Raw genomic sequence first — 22922 nt, 5'->3', positions numbered from 1 at the left:
CATCTATGCTTTTTATAATGTATAAAAACGATCTCAGAAAATATTCACGATCAGAATGGCTTCCCGTTAGGGTAAGTGCGTATATCGCCGTATACCACGTTTAACAGGTATTGTTTCACCTTAAAAGAAAATCAATTCCGAAATGTTCCTGCTGTGCAAATTAAGTGTTCAAAATGGTAAAACGTAGTTTACACTGGAATAACAATTTCTTTATTGTTCCTGACTTGTTATATCAATTTCAGTTCACTGCTTTGGTTTCAGAAAACACAACTTTCATGAAGTATACAGTTTGGCAGTAATATTCTGAAGAACTTAGATGCGGAAATTAAAGCATTCATCAAAATATAAACGAATGACATGTGAGACAAACGTCAATAAGACAGTAACGCCACAATACGAGTAAATCAATATAGACCTTCGGGTGTCACCATATGAGTTGCAACAATGGACAAGTGCCTTAACATTCAATTCATATGTTCTTGTATCATTATGTATACAAACGTTCGTTTACATTTATAGCTAGCTATAGTACAAATTCCATGTATGTCTGTAAGTCAGAAAGATATTACGAGCGGAAAAGCATGATTATAGAACTAATAATGTCGGTATGAATATGAAGAAGAAATAAAATCAACAAAAAAAGGCATCAGGATTAAAACGTTTTACTATCTTATGAAAATTTTGTGAGTTGACAAAAGTTGATTAAGATTAGACTTCTAGTGTGTCAGTATTCTCATGGCTGTACAACAGAATACAGTTTGTTTATGACCGTCGTTGTTAACCCCTCAAAATGCTTTAGTGTACGCTTTTGAAAATACTGATAGACTCTTAAACTGCGAATTTTGGGTTAAAACACACGTGAAACATAAATTCGAAAAAACAGTACTTAGGCATGTCATACGTTTCTTTTTAAATTTAACAATCACGTTAATAGAAATTGGAGGAAACAATTTTACACTAACATATTTTTCAAAATGACATAATCGCATTTGTTATACATATGGTACACACATATATAAAATAGAATTTTGACAGTCTCATTAGAGAATTATATATATCATCAAATAACTGTATTTTCTTTGTTTTCACTCTTTTCCCATAGTAACTTTTCTTGGGATAAGGTAACACAAATATTCCAGTCGTTTATTTCGCTCAACCTCGAAGAAAGGGGATAGAACCGGAGACGATGATGGTTTGAATTATTCGAGTTATAGATGTACCTTCCATATATTCATTAGGAAAATGATTAACATGTTTTACTCTGTATTTGTTGGATGCTTAGACATTGAATATAAATATCCACATGTAAGAAAAACAGGAATTGATGTTTTAAAATAAAAATAGTAAAAGAAACTGATATAGATATGATTAAGAAATAGATATACATAAAATAAATGTATAATGCGCTACAGATTGTAGCCAAACCAGGAAATAACTCCAATAAAACTTTAGGCTGGTTGCTTCCTGTATATATATATGTGTGTGTTAAATAGTTAACTGTATTCAAATATTCTACATAAAATTGGAAAAAAAGATCTAAAAGTCGAATTAACATAATAATAAAATGATAATTTATGCATTTTCGAAGTGTTATGTGTACTCCAATATAGAAAGTAAAAAAACTATTTAACGTCACATTTATAATGTCAGCATGTATACCTTATAATTATATATAAACTTAAGGACGTATGCTTCAGAATACAATACAGTTACTAGCTAGTTAATTCACGTGATTTTACGGACGTAACGTTAAATGGTGATATATTTTATCTGTTTTAGTTTAATACATATTAAAAATACTTAAAACCGTATTTATAATGTAAAAAGTGGACAAAATATTCCAACACTGGTCATAATGGAACATTAATTCATAATTTTAATTTTATAGTCTAATAAAACATTCATTTCCCCTTATTTTAGCTAAATTTGTAAGAAAACTATAACACATTATATATGAATGTGTAATTACATATCTAGCTACTCAGCCTGGAAATGTTATAAAACCAATATTTTTTTTACTTTAATCTAATGCCTAATTTACGGTGTTTTTACTGTTTGTAATAAGGAGATGTGTTTCACCTTGATATTTTCATTTTCCCCCTTATAAATAAAAGAGTATGTTTCCATGGTGTTGGCTTATGAGAACGCTTTACAGAATATCTTTGAATTTAAATAGAAAGGAAAACGGAGCCATTATGTTAAATTTATTTAAAACTACATACACCAAACTTTCTATTCCTTCATATGCAAGCAATTATTACTGGATACACAAAATACATGAAGACTAAAACTGATCAATACGACAAAACATGATCAAATCTTCTTCCGAACAATTCCAATTTATATGATAATTAAGTTTCCCAAGTTTCACTCCTCTCTAAACCTTAACATGCAAAACTGACTTGGAAGGCTACGGCGGGGTTACTGACATACTTCGTATAATAACCTCGACTGTTTCTGAATATTCTGTCTTGCAAGTGCGTAAGTTACGTCTTCAGATTTTCATCTTTTTGGTATGAATTAAATATCTTCAAAATGGTTCTTCAGTTTGGTCTTAAATCAAATTGAATCTATCTTTGTTATATTATTATTAAGACATATAAAAACACATGGATAAAAATGTATCTTGTGCTATGATTCACAAGTAACACGCTTAACAAAGTACCAATAGCCTGATTTGGGGAATGACATTTTCATTAAAAATTTAAGGTGTTAAATACTAAAGTCAAGACAAATATCGTACAGATGCACTGCTGTGTTTACCTTGACAAAAAGTCCGTGAACTATGGTCTTCAAAATTAAAAATATTTATATAAATTATTCATTTAAATGAACTTCAGTAATCAATGCTTATAAAATGGATCATTAATTTTTTTACTTTTTCTTTTAGACAAAGAAGCTAGCCAGTCCACCATTAAAATAGGAGTGCGACTATCACACAACAGGATTAAACTATTTTATTGATTGAAAAAGTATAATTAACTAAAAAAAACTTCGATTAATTGATAAACAATTAATAAACTAGGTGATGTTTATGTTTCTTTCTAATTGTAGATGTTTATCCCGTTCGGATGTCCTTTGTCGTTTACGTCTTATTTGTGTGTCAGTAATCCCGTAATTCCAGTCTCGTTTGATTGCTATTTAATGGGACATAATGAGCGTTTTCTCCTAATTTTCATCAATTTAGAAAGAATAGGTCAATCAATGATCATAAACATGATAATAAACAGAATCAAAGATTACTCATTTTTCAACAATTTATTGACAACGATAAGAAAATTTACATCATCTGACATGAAAAATTAAATAATCACAAAATCATTAATAAATTTTATATCAATTATTGAAAATAATCATCAAGTGATTTTTTTTCAAATTGAAATTAATGGGTTTTTGTTGTTTCCAAACACATTAAAACGTCTTTTATCACGGCTTTTTACGTGAAAAAATGTTAATGTCTTTTGACCTTGTTAATTTATAAAATCATACAGGAAACAAAAAAATACATATTCGAATACTATAAAAATCATATTAAAATGTACTTTTATCCATATCTGAATAGGGCTCTACCGTTAATGACTCCAGAATAACTTTGAACTTTTAGACTTATACATTTTTTTTGTTGCAAAATATTTTCTGCATATTTAGTTGTTTATCACTTATGTTATTATTATATTTTAAAATCCTGAACATACATTAGATGACTAAATTGTATGCATTAGGAATGAATGTAAAATATCTTTATTTGACGGCAAAATGTATATTAGAGAATGTATAATGGGCTAAGTCATTAGATGTGAAACGTCACAAACTAATGGGGTGGTAGCTCATTTATCATTTTCTCTTTTCTAGTGTTGAATTTAAAAACAACATCTATTCTCAATTCATAACTTCATTAATCAAAAAAGTAGTTGTGATCTTTTTTAGATCGATTTGTATGCGTTCCAATATGGTTATACGTGAATAAGGACGCGAGTTATCACAAAATCTGTTTCGTTGAGGTCTTCAACTGGGTGGTATATCTTGTTGATGGAAATGAAATGAAAAAGAACTACTTAATAAAAGAACATCGCTTTAAAAACAAGTTGTCTTGTCAAATGACAGATCACGGAATCTACACGGTTCATTTCCGACCTAGGTCTCGGTTTTTCACATACACCCATAATTTTTTTTAATGTAAACTGAATTACATGTACAGGCTCGTATTGCATTTAGAATAATTTAGTCTGAAGTGGATTTTTTTTAACAACAATATCGTTTAAAATGTTGGCGTTTTATGATTTTGATATCCAAATGTGATTATTGAATAACTAGTTCATACCGTTCCCCAATTTTTAAAGGTTTTGTTTTTTAGGGAAATAATATTTATATAGCTTTCTTATAATTTTATTCGCTCTTCTTCTGATAATTTTAGGTCATTAATTTTCATCGATCGATCTTGTTTAATTATTATAATCTTTTTTGTAAATCACGTAATTTGCCTCTGGACTGTAATTTTATTGAAACTAATGATCAACAAACTCAAATTAGGCCTCTAAACATATAATTTTCATGGCATGCCTTATCACATCTCTGATAATCAAATTTCATGGATATTCCTATTTCTATGGACAATTTGCAATTCAAGTTAAGATAATGAGAATTTTTAATTTACAGTTTTACATGTTTGATACATCTATTATGTTAAAAACGAACTAAACATGCAAGTCCAGACGAACATTGTTTTATTTTTCACAACATTGAAACAAGGAGCATGGTTTTGTGACGTCACCGCAGACGACACTTAATTCATACAGAGTTCAATATGAAAATACCAATCAAAACATTTCTCATACCCAAAAAGTCCTAACACTATCTTTGTTTTATAAAAAAATTAAAGTAGGTTTTGAAACATCTCAAATTATGAACACCTTTTTAAATGTCATCGGTCTCAGCGTGGTACCCTTTAAAACTTCTCGATGCAAATGAAATAAAAATAACCAACGGCGTCTAAACAACACGACAAAGACAAGACCCGTCAGAAAATCATGGTCTATTGTTCTTTACTTTGAATGAACAATTTGAAATATAACACCGTTATAAGGGGTGGATCGTATAAAATTCCATTCCCATTTAAAACACAAATCTAAAATAATTTGATCCAACTTAACATATTCAACGAGTTGTACGTACAGCTTTAAAAATATAGTTTCTTTACGGATTCAAATTACACTATATTCTCTTGTATAAAATCTTCAACGAGTTTGGCAATTTGAATCGGATTCTTTAACCGAATAATAACAAAGTATTTACATTGAAACGAAACAAGAGGATTTCAATTGTTGAAATGGACAAAATTATTTTTTAAATGTTCATTCCGTAAGCATCACGTATCATAAGAACGAAGTGTCGCTATTAAGGAAAATGAACTAAAATCTAAAGCCGTTTTCAAACTCACTCAAAACTCAAAACTCAAAAGCTTAAAACTTATACATGTATATAGTAATCTTAATGCAGCAACATATTCTACCCTTTTAATTTTATAAAGGCATTTCCTCTTCCTGCTATAGAAGGGGTGTAAAAGACATTTATATATAATACCTGACAAAATGGTATATACAAATCAAATTAAAACATCGTATGTCCTGTGACTTAGCAAGACCAGACGTGATATTACATGAAGCTCTTGGTTCTGAAATGTTTTGTTCATTAAGTTTTGCGTTGAAGTAGGGAGAAATCCTAATTACACTCGTTATGATGGCTATCACAAGAAAAAAAATATTCTGAGATAAGATGAACTTGACCTTTTTATCTTTTCGCAAGAAAATGCTCTGAAAATATCACTGACGGCTTCTACAAGAACGCTGTTTGAATCAAACTGTTGCCAAAGTAAAGCATTTGGATAGTGTATAATTGACTACTTTGTGTCGCGGAGTGATATATGTCTGGTATCCATCAATCACTCCGCGAAAAGTGCATATACAAAGTCCGTACACAGTTGGAGAAGATATGCAGAAGACGGTATAGGTAATCTTGTCATCAACATCTAGTAGATTCAGACCACCCATCATTATTATCTACATCAAAGTTAAATAAACTTAAAAAAATATTTGATATGCATATACTTAATTGTTTAATGACAGTCACACTTTCAAATTTTGTTCCTGTTAGCTGTGGAACAACACCCTATATCCAATATAGCTTTGATGTACAGTGATCGGTGAGGTCGTTTGTCCGTCGGTCACCCTTCTCAAACCAATAACTTCATTTAGCGACACCTCAAGAAAGTCTTCAGATTCAGCTTCGTAATTATATTGTTTTTTTAACATCTTTAAAGGTTTGAGCGCCACTGACGAGTCTTGTTTGAATGAAATCCATGTCAGGCGTATTAAAATTAAATGCTTTGTTTATTTTCTACTTTAAAGTAAAAGCATAGCAAAACACAGTATTTTCCATGTCGATGTTAATTTGGAGAGCATTTTTCAGAAAATCCTTAGTACTTAATGGCATTGTGCGCCTTCTTTTTTATGTTTTGATCAAAATGACATTATGGGTTTCCTTTAGCAAAACAACGACGATGTTGTATGCAAAACTTAGAGGCTATGTATTCGTAACTTTACGGTGAGCCAGTGTTCTAAGAGTTTTGAATTTTTTTATTTATAAGAACCGTATCCGGAAGGTTGCAGTAATTTCTCAAGGAAAAACATATGGCTTCACATTCCATTATTTACATTTATTATTATATAATTGATGAAAATTGTAATATTGAAACGAAACTCACTATAAAATACTGCATATTTTCTTCATCTATACGTTCAACATTTAATGGCTCACATTATTTTTGTATCACTGGTGCTTCCGTTAAAATTGGAAGTATCCAAGCTTTTTATAAAGTGCTTGCCTTAATCATAAACTATATAATTCTCTTAAAAGATATGTTGAAATTATAATTATTTAATAATAAAATGCAAAAATGGTATTTCGGTACAGCAGTTTGGTTTCAAATGAACGGGGGCCAAACCAGACAAATTTCGATGATGAGCTTAGGGTATAATATATAATCTCTTATTGGAATATCGGTTTGATGTCAGTCAACAAAAAAGCAATATAAAAGCTAATCTGGGCAAAATAGCAATTAAAGCTACACAATATGAATGAATGATTCTGAAACAAGATAGATAACTCTTTTAAAAAAGATAAAAACTGACCTGTATGACCCTCATGTTGAGACCAGTCTCCTGTGCCAATTGTTCTCGTATGTGTCGGGTTGGTTTAGGCGTGGCATTAAAAGCTGCCTTCAAAGTTTCTAATTGTTTAGCTTTTATTGTTGTTCTAGGTCCTCTACGTTTCGACCCAGCAGTTGAATTCCCGTTTGTTCCGTCAATAGCTTCGTCTCCTGACCTATTACTATCCGGAGTTACATTTGAGTTTGGATGAATGGAATTTCCGTTCGTATCACAGCTCTGTGTACTATGATTAGAGTCCGATGATATTTTCAACAATGATGTGTCGTCCTCTTTGAGTGGTTCCGGACTGGATTGAGGAGAGTTCATTATACTTTTGTCGTCCAGATTATTGTTCGTAATATTGTTATTTGCAAGATTGTTATGGTGATTATTCAATATAATATTTTCTTTGGAATCTAAGTCTTGGTTGTCACCATCAATACTGAAGTCTTTATCAGACAAACTGGTCTGTTGCTCTAAAGCGCTGTCTAAATCACCTTCGTCTTCTATATCCGACGATCCTGGTTATGAAAAATAAGAAAACACCATATGTGATTTGCCAATTAAAATTTATAATTGGAAAATGTTCAAGTTTGGGCAAAAATTTTGATAAGCATCGGACCGTGGTACAGATGGATTTAATTTGACACGGATGAAAATATACTGAAGTTTTTCCTGTAAATTAGAAAATACCACCCCAAATCTGTATCCCATCATCAATCTGTACCATATGGTACCAGTCGAATTCCTGACAATCCGAAGTACTAACCAGAATTTTTGCGCCAGGTAAAATAATCAATAGTAAAGGTGGTGTTATTTTCCGCATTTGTACAGAAAAAGAAGATAAGATATTTTATGAATGAGAGAGAGAGAGAGGCATTTGAACTTTAAGTGACTTTTGATATATATTTTCAAATATTCGACTTTGAGCGTTCCTTATGAGAGTATATCCAGAATAGCGCTTCGATCGCATACCATTTATATAAAGTATTATTTTCCATTTTTTGTAATTTTTTATGTATGAAATAATGCATTGCAGTCCAAAACTGAAAATGTTTTCTCATATAAAAACTGTCTTATATTAAAATATAAGATGCTTCCGTGCATAATTACTGTATCCAATTTAGAAATTTTAATTTTCATACTTTGAATAAACCTCAGTGGTATATTTTGGTACACTTTCCTGTACAATTTTTTCACAGATTAATTTTACCAGAAAGTGCACAGCTTTTTTAAATAATAATTAGTGCCGAATATGCCTGTACATAATATTTTGAGATGGTGTGTTTGACTTGAAACAGTCGCAACACTGCTGTAAATTTTAAATGTAGGTGTGTAAACATGTACACATATGCTGTGTCTTTAAAGTCTCTCGTAAATCTTTATAAGATTGCTCTTTACATTGCAAATGTTTTAATTGTGTCATATGTTATCCTGTGAATCTATATATTTGTATGTTGTGAGACTCTAATAAAATATTGCATCTGAATCTGAATCTGTTAAGATTTTGGTAGATACCATATAGTTGTGCCAACAAAATCTGTTAATCTTTAAAACAAAACAACAAAATATAAGCCCTGTTCATTGATAATTTTCTATGTTTTCTATGTATTGTGTGCGATTTTGTCCCATGTACATTTACTCCATATCCTTTCATTTTCTAATGTTCATATTAAAAAAAAACCACAAAGTTCTTTTATTCAGAAACAAACTATACTGAACTGATCATCAATTACAAATATTCAAAAGCAAGAAAAAAGTCTGTTTGACGAATAGCTTGGTATAACTACCATCGATTAATGTAACGTGCGTGGTAAAAAAGTAAATATTTTTTCCGTCCTCTTTATCTGAGAAACTGAATAAAAAATGTAGTTTTCATAAAGACATAATCTGTCTTGATCTCTATCTTTGTTATAGAAAGAATTGGAAACAGTGGGGGACGGGATGTTATGGAATTCTAATAGGAACATAATTTATGCAGAGGAGCAAATTTGATGCTGGTGTAGTTATATCGTGGTGTGCTCCTTGACGCGAGAAAAGCGCTTGTAGTTAGCTTTTTGTAAGTCGTGATACACGCCAATGAACAGAAAATATGATGTATACAAAGTTAAAAATGTCTTTTCATAGTCTGCCTTCTGTGGGAATGGGTCTTATGGAAATAGGATAATTTATATGAGTTTATAGTGTATTAATATGACCAAATGTATGTGTGAATTTATAAATTTGTCTATAATTTCAGAGCGGCATGGACTGGCCAGACGAGTACTTATAGTTAACCCTCGAAGTCATGAATTCGGCGAAAACACTTGTACATATATGCCTAATCTGTTTGTGAGGTATTTTAGTGAGTGCCAACACACAATATAAAATTCAACGGAATCGCCTTATTTAAGTTCTGCTGAAATATTAAATAATTCACATTAAGTTATGGGAATTTACTTGCAAACCTGTAACATTGTAAAATACTATAATATTTATCTATAATAAATTGGATTACTTTTCAATAAAATATTTATAATTTCTGCTTACAGGAGATACACACAATGTTTTCTTATTTAGTTGCGGTTATTTTCCCAGGTGTGGCATGGAAATTGACTAAGGCTTTGTTTTGCCGACATTACTGATATACGATACCCAAAGAAAATGAATTGGGTGATATCAGAGCCATCATAGACAAGACAGAGATGTTCCGGTTACATAATAAGTTTTTGTTTTCGAACAACACTAATTCGATTGTATTGGAAAATTCTCAAATATGACAAGATAATTATAATATCAGTTCATATTAGTTGTTACTTTACAGGTGTGTCTGTCGTTAAATGTGTATACTTTGAACAATTTAATTTCACTGTACAATAATGAAATGACACTGAAAATTTTAACTTTTCATGACTCCATTTAAAATTTACTCTGAAAATGTTTTAACCCCCCCCCCCAAAAAAAAAAAAGAAACAAAAACAAAAAAGAATTGCAATGACTAATATTCTATGTTTGTGCCCATATAAGTCACGACGTGAAGAAAGATAAGGTTTCTGCTAAACTGAATTAACTGGAAACACGCAAAAAAAATGTGAAAATATGAAAAGATTGAAAATAACCATTCGTTTCTATTAACATAGCATTCCTGTCAAATTTGAATTTGAAAGATGTTAGTTACTTAATATCCAATAACAACTATTTTAAACATATTTACTCCAAAAGGACAAGTAAATGTCGTCATTTTATTCTAACAGATTGAGATTTTCAGCATTTACACATTTTCATAGCCCTTAACCACAAGAGTTTATTTGTAACCTTTTGGGAACCAATCAGAGCTATTATAACAAATTACCGTCATTCGAGTTTAAAATGTAGTCAACATACTTTAGCTTCGATACACATAAAAATCACCGGCGGAGAAAAATATGATCTTCAAAGGAACCCACGAGGTATTGCTCAATGTAATGGAATAAACGAACCTCTTGAAGCTTAATGTAATAACTTCGCATGCTTAACAAGTCCTACACAAATGATTTGGACTTGAAAATCCAATTTTCTCCCATTTTTACACTTGTCGTCTGCTGTTCTATACAAAATGTGCATGTCAAATATTGCAAAAAAGAATTAAAAATTATTTTTTTTCAACGTCATTATTAAGGTTTTCTTTATTGTTATTTTTGTTTTGGTCACAAGTTGAAACATTGACTTTTCCGCAATTGTTCCATATTTATTGTTTCCAGAAGATATTTAATAGACGGATGACATTAGGATATTATAGATTCTTGAGGTTTCTTGGCCACACCGTTTTGATATTTAAAACTTATTGAATCTTTGAGCTCACTGATTATTATTTACAATCGAGTCAATAGTATGCAAGAAGTAACCTTTGCATCTGTGTATATTTGCTGTGTTTTTACTTATTTTTTTCAAATATTTCTTTTAGTGGAGCACGCAGAATGTTAATACCAATTTTAAGAACCAATTCTAACAGCCATTTGAGAATCGATCCTACAACCTCAGTCCCACTCTCAGGACGAGAACTGATACAAGACCACCGAAACGATTTAATAAAAGAAAAGAAAACCACCCCAAATGCAAGGAATATATGGCACTTTGATATATATCTAGTATAAAGATGCTCATATTTGGATTATTTGTTTGTTTACAGTTGGACTGCTGTCTCATTGATCCTACACCACACCTCCTCTTATTCACGTTGTTTAAATGAGTGATCGAAATTCCTGAAGTATGTACTTCACTTGCAATGGTTATTGTGAGTAAACAACAAGTTCTTCCCTGCAAAGATATTTATCACTTGGGTTCTGTAAACGTATAGGTTAAAGCATCATCGTACATTTTTTTCTATATAAATCCGACATTATTGCCCCTAGATCCTCTTGCATTATTATTTAAAGGTATTCGTTTGACTTGAGACGGCATGATTCAGGCTTTTGGTCGAATTATCCATTTCAAGTACCTCTACTCAAATTTCGAGGAGCATTTCTCGTTCTATCAGCATCGTCCTGGCCTTGATCGATACAATGAACAAACCGACTGTTCAAATAAACGTTCCTGGGACGGGTCGATATCCTCGATGTGCGGAATCGGATAAGGACCTGTACTGAAAGATATGATTAATTATATCAATTAATCATTAGCTGAAGATTTAAAGAAGATTCTATTGAATCCAATAATTTCTCTTAAACACGTCATAAATATTTTAGACTAAATCAGACGTATCTCGGATGATGAAAACACATGAAACAGCAAAACAACGCAATCAACCGCTATTGATCCGGAATTTAGAATACTTAACGAATATCCGTTTATAAATGGGCCAGATAAATGTATATCTGTCTTGTTGAAAATTAAGCATTTAAAGTACATAAATGCAGCCAAGTGAAACGCACAACTGATCAAAGAGATTTGGGGGCAGGCATCCAAAGAAATCAACATTTCTTTTTCAATTGTTTACAAACTACTATAAATGTACGCCACTAAGTCTACCAAATGAAATACAAGGTTCACAATTTGTATGTTCTTCTTCCTTATCATTTTACATTGAAATGAAATTATTATGTTGCTTTCATATTTTCTAATAGTATGAGATGAAAGGGAACCTCCCACTGTCGAGTCTCCGAAGGCCACGAGACCGGTAACGAGATTTTCCTGCCAACTCTTGAATTATATACCATTTAACGAGTATCTTAATTGAAATAAAACGTTTAAACATGTCTTTTAAAGCACAAAATGGTTTATGTTTCAATTCGAAAATAAAAAGATCCTTTTCAGATGGTTCACATCTATAACGGCGCCATGGTTTTATGTCTAAAGAAATCCTGGCGTTTGGTAAAAGTTATGTCAAAGTTACGATATTTTAAAGATCTTGTAAAATTCGTTTTTGTCGTTTAAACAGTCATATAGGGTTACTGTTACTCATAAGAACAAAGAAACTTCAAAAAGGGCAATTTCTTTGATTATATTTCAATAAAATATTCTTGCGAAGTTTGAAAAAATCTTTTTTCAATGTATGAAGTCATTTTCTACTACACGTATATAACTGTGTGTTTGTAATAAATTCCAAAGATTAATCATCTTCATGAATATCAAATTCGTATTTTAAATGTGCTCAAAATATTTTTACACTGAATTTCTAAAAAAAAATCTTACAATTGCATGCGATAAATTACTTCTAGAATGGGATTTTCTGAAATAGCAATTATGATATTCGTTATATCTCTGAGGAAAGGCGTGAAATAGTTTCTCACACAAGGGACTCGGTAGCGATTAGTTGTGGTCAGTTCTGAACACGCGTAACGGCTGAATTCTGTAATAACTAAGATGGTATGAGAGTTCATAACAACATCATTCAAGACTAATGAAATTTACACCTCTGTAATGCAATTTTGTGAAATGGACAACCATCGTGTCTGATTCGCAATGCGAATGATTTACTCAATCAACTATTTCTCCAGATGAAGAAAAGTTTTGCGGGTTATTAACAAAATAAGGTTATAGAAATGGTTGCCGAAAGCTGGTAAATGATAATTTAATTTTTTCGTTTATCGTTGAAGCAGAAAATTTACTCTCGCGTGAGACATTATTAAATATAGATCATACTTATTATGGTTTTTCTGTTGAGTCACAAATATTCTTCACAATTTACCCAACATAATAGAAACTGGAATGTACATACGGTCCAATGTAAACTACATATGGCTGAACTATCGATACAAATATTTATTGTATATATTGCAACCAATTTGTATTTTTAGAATGATAGACAAAAGAAAAGTATAACTCTTACTTAAAAACGTTGCTTCATTGATATGTCTAAGTTCTTGTTTTTTTCAGCAATTGCTATTAGTATATAGGCTTACAAGCTTTCAAGTATGCGATGTGAATTTTGCTTATTTATAATAAGAATATTTCAATTAAATAATATAACATTTTATAATTTTTGGAAGAAAAATGTTAATGTGTTTAATAGCAATAAAATGTCCTAAAAGCGCGCGTGCTGGGTTAAATTGACTCGCAGCAACTGCAGAAAAGATTACGAAGAACCGTTAAGACGTCGATTAGACAAGCAATCGAATTTGCATTAATGACAAGCCGATGATGTTCAAACCCTTTTATTAACTGTGCGTGATAATATGCGTACAAAGACCTTTGATTTTAGAAAAAGAAAACATTTTTAAAATAGCTGTAGTGGTTATTTATCGCAATTCAATCAAGATTGCAAATGAAGTGTAATGATAGGTCGAATTAATGGTTAAACAATTCTCGAAACTGACGGACTAAATTTATCATCAGTAATGAACGAAGATACGTTGGTTTGCATTTAATCTTAATTTCAAAATCAAAAGTGTCAACTGAAAATTTTTGAAGTCTTGATTGATAAATACAGGTGACTGCATAACTATATATTTGTATACATTTAAAGTTCGAAAGTATTTTATTGTTTAAAAAATAGTTTTTGTAAGGATGACCAGGTCAGATTTGGAAACTTTTGTACAAAGTTTGTATAATCTGAAATTTTTCTGTTCAATGTTATCAAATATTACTTAATTGTTTCTGGTGTAAAGGGAAAAAGGCTTATTTGCCTTCTCGTGTCAATATATAAATTGTAAGTAATTTGTCATTAAACTAACAAATTAACACCAGACGACACCATTGAGGGCGCTTTTCTAGCTTCGTCTTTGATATGTCAGATCAAATTAAGAAATACATATTAAGAGCATTAGGTTGACTTCCAAACATGACATGACGTACAGAATTATCAATGAGTATAGTAAAAATTAAGTTCGAATTTTTTAGACGACTGCGGCCATTTTTCGAATACCATAGGGTCACCCTCGTGCAGTTTTGCGTTTAAACTCAGCAAGAATTCACAAATATTTTCCCTATGTGCTAAATGAACAATCTTTCATATTTTATTGTCTGTCAAACAGAAGAATGGATAATAGACATAATTCCTTCATAGGGAATATTCCGACACCTATTTTTCATGTTTATGAGTAGGGTGTATTTGGTTGTTAGACAGTTCTTTGTTTTACAGCCATAACCTCACGCAATGTCGTTTCACTTTTCTGCTATGTAATTCCGGGGAGGATCACTATTCACAAAACGTTGCCACCAGTCTCTAGAATCCAACATGCACATATGAATTGAAATATAAAATGTCTCACTGTGGAACTTTAGTGATACGTAATTATTTAAGCTTGGGGTTTTTATTATGCACGGTTAAAAATTTGTAATTCTTCGGTATACGTGAAAGAGTAGACATTTAAGATGTAAAAATTCTGTTTATTTTTATTCAGATAAGCAACTCGTTTATACATATTTTGAAATGGAATTTGTTGATTTAGAATATCATCGCCGCTGATAAACACGGATATTATGTTACTAATATTTTCAACAAAAATATACATACACCGTTTACATTGTTAAAGGAAAAATTGTTAAAATAAATAGAACTTTACACTAAGAAGGTTAAATATGCTAAAATATATATATTTTATTTACATCTTCACAATGGTAAACCAAATTTAGAATTTAAATTAAATTCAATATTCCATTGCAGGTGCTTGTTCTATTGTCTAAATTTAAACAAATGTTTGACAATTAAAAAAATAAGTTCTTCACATCTTCGTAATACATTATTTGTTCTGCTATTCAGAATGTCATGTAGTACTTAAGAGCCGATAAAAATAAAAATCGCAACAAGTTTAATTTTTGAAAGATTGTTTGAATTTTCATTGTCTTAGACTTTTATTGACAAAAAATCGGGTACACAAAACGAGTATGTTGACATTTGAAGGGATATAGAACCCTATAATTGTTTGAACAACCCAAGACAGGTAATCTTAATATTTTGTACACACAACGTGTTGAAAAGACTTCTTTTTCAAGATTTAGCCCATACAACTTATCCCGGTTCTAAATTTCTATGTAAACTTGACTGTCTTATAAGTACCTTATTCTTACTTTTATTTTTCTCACTTAAGATGTCGACACAGATGTTTTGAAGGAATATAGAAATATTCAAGTTTTATCAGGGATTTTAATATTTACATTTTTCTTTTTTCATACAAAAGGTTTTAATAGGACACTAGGTGCTGTTTTCATCACTTTGTTTAAATATATCTGCACCAAGTGACTGTAGTAAAATATCTTTTTTACGCAAGCATCTCATTTGTCAATTAAAATTATGTTTAAATTTATTAATATGTCGCCTAGCGTGGTGAGAATCCATTCAGGAAGTCTGAGTCTTAAAGGTCGGTGGAAAACAAAAAGTTAACGACAATAAACGTATAGCTATTTCAACGGTGGAACTAGCTCGCAATCATATAACCAGAGAAGTATTAAAATTCCAAAAGGTCGGTGTTAAAACTACAAGCACTGCTACTACTATGTCAGGAAAGTATCATAGGATAATGTATACATACATATCTGATGTTTACATGTTTCTAACATATAAAAACAAAATGTTTCATGTCTTAACCGTTAGGCGATAGGGTTTTTGACGCCTTATCACCTCGGCCCCCTATAGAGGAGAGCAGTTAATGAGATTTACATTGCTAGTATCTGTTTCAAAATGTACATTGATATAGCCTAATCATTGACAACTTACAAATGACCCAGAAGCTACAAATTTACATGGGTGACATTCGCTACTGTTGTTGACATTTGGATTTTATCTCCAGTTCTAAAAATTCCAATGAATTTTAATCTTTAAAAATAAAATTGTTATTTCGTTTTCAGATTTTTGAGTAAATATTTATTTATAAATAATGCGATTAATACAATTCTTAATACAAAACAATGAACACAGACGGTCTGTTATTACTTATATAACTTATATATTAAAGTACATATAAACCCTATACATACATGTTTTAGAGGATATACCTCCATCTAAGGCACACCACAACAAAAAAGGTGATGTTAATAATTTGGCTATTCAAAAATTTTGAAACATTTTGGAAGTTAGCAAATTTAGTAATTGGAACATTTTGGAAGTTAGCTAATTTAGTAATTGGAACATTTTGAGAGTAGATATTCAAATATTACCTTGTAGTTTACTATTAATATAATCTTCCTTGCAGATAAATCTGTTTTCGTCCATAATATATAATTCTTCTCCTGTTGACAACTGTTTCCTACAGATCATACATGTAAAACATTTTAGGTGAAATACTTTATTTCTGGCACGACGCACGAGGTCGTTTGGAGAGATACCCTGTGAACATCCGGCACATTTCGTTCCATATCGTCTGCAAAGAAAGGAAAAATAAGATTTTTTTTAAATTCTACAGTGGAAAATTATTCAAAAGATCTTGACCATGAAAACCTCTCACAAAGATTAAACGCATAAAAGTGTTCTGTCTTTATTTTTTATGTAAAATTTTTGAGACTGCAGTTGTTTGTCTTTTATTCGTTTCTTGTTTTTTGCCATGGTTTTGTCGGTTTCTCTTTTTTTTTTAATATTGATTGTCCCTTTGGTATCTTTCGTTTCTTTTTTGCAAATTAAAGTATTATTAAAAACTATCAGTAATAGTTTGGAGTAATATTTACTGTTTTGAAGACATTTATCTGTTAATTAAGTAGGACATATATTTGTGAAAAAATGTTTACACTAGTTTAGATGATAGTAAAAAACAAATTAAGCATTTCAATAACACTGCCTGAATTAAAAGTTAACATTTTTACCATTTATCTTTATAATTTTCAATCTGTTCTGATTTGCTTTCAAGTTTAAATAGCTTTTAATCATCAAATATATTTCGCTTGATCCGTTAAGGAAAATCAATGCGTTTTTCCAAGCAAAGGAACTCTTTCATGAAATTGTACGAATCATATAATAATTCTATTAATAAATCTGTCAATAAATCATGCCGCAATTTGAATGTATAAATTCATACATTTTTTGTCTTATATATGGAAATCATTTTCAATTATTAATTTACTAAAATTTCAAGGGATTGCTCAATGCCGTTTTGTGGTTTATGAGTTTATAAATTATTTTTCGTCTTCCACGCAAAATGTTTTTACAGTATATTTTCATAAAGATTTTAAATTTTAATGACATTATTTGAAATCGTTGCTTTTAGAATCTATTCAAATTCGATAAAAAATTGATGCAGAATAGCATATTTGCTTTCATATGAAATTAAACATAAATACAAGCTCGAAACTGCTTAATTCTCACGTCGTATTATTTACTTTTTAACAAACATTTTGATATGTTATAAATAATTTAATATTTAAACAATAAAATGCATTTTCTAGCAGACACTATTGATTACTATGTGGGATGAAGTACAAAAATTTGTAAAGATAACCAACTCCTCCATTAATTATTTAATTTTAAGATATTGATAGTGCTAATTTTCTTGCGTTGTGAGTGCCTGTTAACGAGCACTTATCTATACAATCGCTCAAACCTTTATGATAAACATGACAAAAATAATATTTTACTAAAGTAATAATAGCAATATTGGGTTCATTGCCTTGGTAGAGTTGACCTTGAATTTAATGAATTAAAAAATACCGTAGGTACACAATTAAATTCAACTTTATATTTTAAACAATATATGTATAAATAATGTATCTTAAGTTCATGACTAAAAAAAAAAATTTATATCATGCAAATATATAAGGAAAAAACTTACCTAAAGAAATCATTCCGACAAAATAATTTTCCGTCTCTTGAAAAACATTTATCAGTCAAAGAAGATTTGCAGTCTGAACACTGCACACATTTAGCATGCCAAGCCCTGTCCAAAACATTAAGTAAGAATCGGTCCAAAATCGGGCGCTCGCATCCGGCGCAGTGCACCATTGCCGATTTCCGTCCGACCGCCACAATGGAAGTTGAATGCATACAATCCAAAATAAAAGTTTTCCAACTTATAAACTAGAGGAAATTTATATTCCTCCAAATGTACCAGAAATGATGTCAACAGAATTATTCGGTTTATGAATCAATTTATAACATGTTCGATCCACACTTCTAAAGGTAAAATAAATTTTAAGTTTTTGTTCCGAAATCTGTAATAGTTGATTTTCTTGTTAAAAAAGTTAACTGTTTCTAGAACTTATTCAAACTTGCATGGTAATTGTTATTTTTTTAACAAATAAGTTTCAACTTTCAGTATCACAAACTTCTTAGACCGTTAGATGGGTACGTACAAACATTTATTTCTCAACACCAGTCTGTAACATTATTTAGACAAATAGTTAGGGGCGTGGCTTAGCTTTGATTTGGCCGTCAATCATATCTGTCCGTTGCTGCCTGATCAATGGGATGTGCACAGAGGGTGTGAATTATGCCGTCAGCTATCGTTTCAAATGAAATATCATTTAAATATTAAATGTGAATTAAAATATAATTGTAACCGTTTGTAAGGAGGATCGTGACCTTTTTGGTGTAGAGGCTTACTGAATAGTATATAGGTTCTCCATTCTCTGTAAAAAATCTATGAATCATAGAATACCCTTTATTCATAAAATATTTGCTTTTGTAAGAAATTAAATATGTATTTAAAAATCAGACAATCGTTCAAGCTTGTTCAATTGACAGTGATAATAAAAATGTACATATATTCACGGATTGTGCCAAAGACATAATCCACCACAGCTTTCAATATTTGCAAAATTTTTACTTTGATTTAGCGTTAAATGTCACACGATGTGTACGGAGAAATTCTATAAGATTTTAAAGCATGTTTGCTTTGGAAATGACAGTTTGTTGTGGTCTAGCACCATAAAAGAATTAAGGTCCGTAGTATTGTTATCTTGGCGTTATATGATATTTTATTACGGAGAATTAAATTCTCTCTGTCTCAACATCTTTTGTTAGGGATCCGATATTTTCTGTCGTCCGAATATTTATAATTCCTATTAAATATAGTTCAACCTTTGTTTTATTGCTGATAAATTTAACTATTATGATAGGACAGTAAGAATAAAAATACATTGAAATATAAATATATTCATGTAAATGTGACAAATGTAACATATTATGTTGTGTGTGTTTGAGAGAGAGAGAGAGAGAGAGAGAGAGAGAGAGAGAGAGTATACCCAAATGTAGACAAGACAAATACTTTATAAAAGTCTTGTTTCATGTATAATATATGTATAACACATAGACATATATATTACCTAAATATACCAAGAAATCACTATCAATCAAATGAATGGTGCTGCTGTTATAGTTATTCTTTATCTCGATTCTCGTTAAACAACAAACTAACATTTTAAATAAAAAGTGGACAAATTAACACCACATTGGTTTTAAATTGAACATAGTCAGTAAAGGCATTCCATGTGAGTTAGTCTTATAACTTAAAGAAATACCGCAACACATTTTGTCGTGTTTCTTTGTTTGTTAATATTATGGATTTTATTTGATGCATTATATTTATTCAATAATTTATTCACTAAATAAAAATCAAGTAATTGTCGTTTAAAACATCATCCATAAATTATATATCATTTAGTACTATTATATGCACATTTATATTTTACTGTTTAAAATTCGAGATCAATTAAAACAGTAAATTTTCACATTTAAATTGAAATGAAGCCATCAACCAAGGCAATAAATCTGCAATTAAAACCTGATCATAAACAAGATGTATCTTCAAAAATGATGTTACTTTTATCGATTGCGAATAGAGAGTTTTAATTTGGAATTGCTAGGATACAAAAGAAGAGGGATCTGGTTGTTATATCTGAAGTAGATCTTTTTTCTTGAAATAATTAAACAAAACATTTAAACACAACTACCAAACTTCAAAAAAGAAAATGCGCACAGGCAACTAAAACCAATGAAAACAATATAATCGCTAAATATCCCGACTTTGGCTAAGGTATTAGTTTGAGTTTATTCTTTTTTTAATTTGGAAGTATTCTGCAACTCATATAATAATAATAATAATAATGATAATTTTATCAAAAATGAAATAACTTGACATATTGCATCATTTCCAAATATAGTTATTGCTAAAACATATCTAAAAGTTATCACGGACATTTATCTACTATAACTTTCATTTGAAAAAAAAACTGTATTTCCAGTGTACATGATTATCTCACCATTGACATTTCGTTATTCGTAAGCACATACTATCTTTTTTGCAATCTTCAGGGCATTTCCGCCTATCTATGATTATTTTACAGAAAAAGTGTGAAAATGTATGTATATCGCCTATAGATAATTTCACACAGAAGATGACAAATTTCTTCCATTATTTCAGAATTTAACCGTCACCTTAACACCTTCATTTACCTGTTAATTGAATTAAACAATTACCTATTGTGTATTAATTACCACGGAATTTTTCTTGTAGAGCAATTATAATACGATAATCTTTTAATTTGTTTAAAGAGGATCGATTGATTTTTCCGCGGCGTTTTAGATGTCCTTCGTTAATCTGTTTTCCCTAAACAAACAGTCCACAGAACAAGAGTAATTCCGTCGTCTACTTTGTCTACGATTTGTAAAACTACTTTTTCTTTCTTTTTTGAGTATTTTCACATATACAAAATATTTTTATAGGAGTAGTGTTAGTTTTACAAATCGGATTTTTCCAATATTTTTTTGTTAAACATAATCCTATTATCGGTAACGATTTTATCATCTTTATTGATCTGTTTTTATAAATAATAGATTTGTTTATTTATTTCTTTTGTTAGATGAAGAAGGTTTTATACTAAGAAATATTTAGATATTTTCTTTATTTACCGTAGAACTAACATAGACTGTAAGTATGCAGTAGATATAATTATTCACATTTGGATTTTGGACATCCCAGTTGGAACAAATTGATCATCTTGACATGCACTGTTACTGATAATATACATAGAAAATCCGTCCATCACTAATTGCAATTTGCTCCACTCGATTTGGATGATGAATTTTGCATATTCTTTTCATTATATAATAAATATAACGTTGATCAAGTTGATACAAATATTATTAATATAGACAAAATGAACATAGAAAGCCGCTTCATTAAAATACTAGTAGCATTTATTTTCAAATCTAGCCCCATGAAATGAGAGCTAATGCGAGGCAAGATTTGCGACTTCTAAATAAAAGCAATACACATTCATATATACTATCAAATGAATAAATAAATATGACAAAGAAATAATCATATATCTGATATATATTAGGGAACATACTGAAACTTTGGAGAAGATGAAGAAACAAAAACATGCAGTCCCACTTCAATTTGTTTTTATAAAATTTATAAACTTTATGAAATATCAAAGACAAAAGTATTCAATATCTCTGATAATCTTTCCGATATGAATCAATGCAATCCGTTAAGGCATTGTCACACAGCAGAGCCTCATCAAGCAATTTTGTTAACCACAGACAACGGTATCATGTTTTGTTTTGATTTCAGTAAATCTAACTGGAACTGCCGTTCATTGTTGATTTGAACCTGACCAGCACCAGTAAATTAAGCTACACGTCTTTGTATGATGCAGTTTTCAAATTTCAACTTCCTCTATATAATTGGTTACCCTATCAAATTTGGTAAAATATCGGCGGTTAACGACAATTTACGATGACTTGACCAGTCGTTACAGACCTTACATCAACAATCTAAACAAAAATCTCGGATTTTGAAAATGTCCCAGACATCATAAATTTCACATCGTTGTAAATTTATGTATTAGTTTAACAAGAAAATGTGCATGCTTAAAGTTTCATTTCCGTTTTTTACATAAGAAATATTGTGCTTCAACTTTTGAATTACACATACGTATATATATTTATATATAAAAATAGAAATGTTTCGGTTACGGCTTTCTATTTATTTGCAGCAAAAATAATATTTTTGGAATTTTTCTTATTCCAAATATCCTGGTGAAAAATCGCAATTTAAAGCAACACAAATGTACGTTTAAGCTAACATAAAAATAAAGATGAACATAAAAACAAACAAATAAACGAATAAAAAAAAAATTAAATATTTTGTTGTGTAATTCTACAATCATGCATGTACGTCATGACAATTCGACACCAAAATCTAGTGACATACGTGAGAGCCACAACATATTTTATTGCTATTCCTCTTCTTGACGTTGGTTGTATTCAAAGATGAACTGAAGTCCATCAAATACTGAACGGTCCATGTATGGCGTCGAATTAAGTTGAACTCTTTGAAATTCATCGATGGTCAATTCAATGTAAATGAAGTTATGAAATAATAGAAA

General features: G+C 30.3%; 1 protein-coding gene across 1 annotated transcript in view; it reads right to left on the bottom strand.

Annotated features, from left to right (window-relative positions):
• LOC127711168 (LIM/homeobox protein Lhx5-like) overlaps window positions 1-18888 on the bottom strand; it is a 29021-nt gene extending 10133 nt beyond the window's left edge. The window contains exons 1-3 of the mRNA XM_052217120.1: window positions 18359-18888; window positions 16758-16960; window positions 7188-7726 (exon numbers count right to left, since the gene is read on the bottom strand). Coding sequence (XP_052073080.1) covers window positions 7188-7726; window positions 16758-16960; window positions 18359-18570 — 954 coding nt within the window. The 5' untranslated portion in view covers window positions 18571-18888. The remainder of the gene's footprint in view (window positions 1-7187; window positions 7727-16757; window positions 16961-18358) is intronic.
• Window positions 18889-22922: the final 4034 nt, after the last annotated feature.

This window comes from Mytilus californianus, unplaced genomic scaffold (assembly GCF_021869535.1).
Source record: "Mytilus californianus isolate M0D057914Y unplaced genomic scaffold, xbMytCali1.0.p SCAF_8, whole genome shotgun sequence".
NCBI classification, from domain to species: Eukaryota; Metazoa; Mollusca; class Bivalvia; order Mytilida; family Mytilidae; genus Mytilus; species Mytilus californianus.
This window is presented reverse-complemented; position numbering and strand designations above follow the sequence as displayed.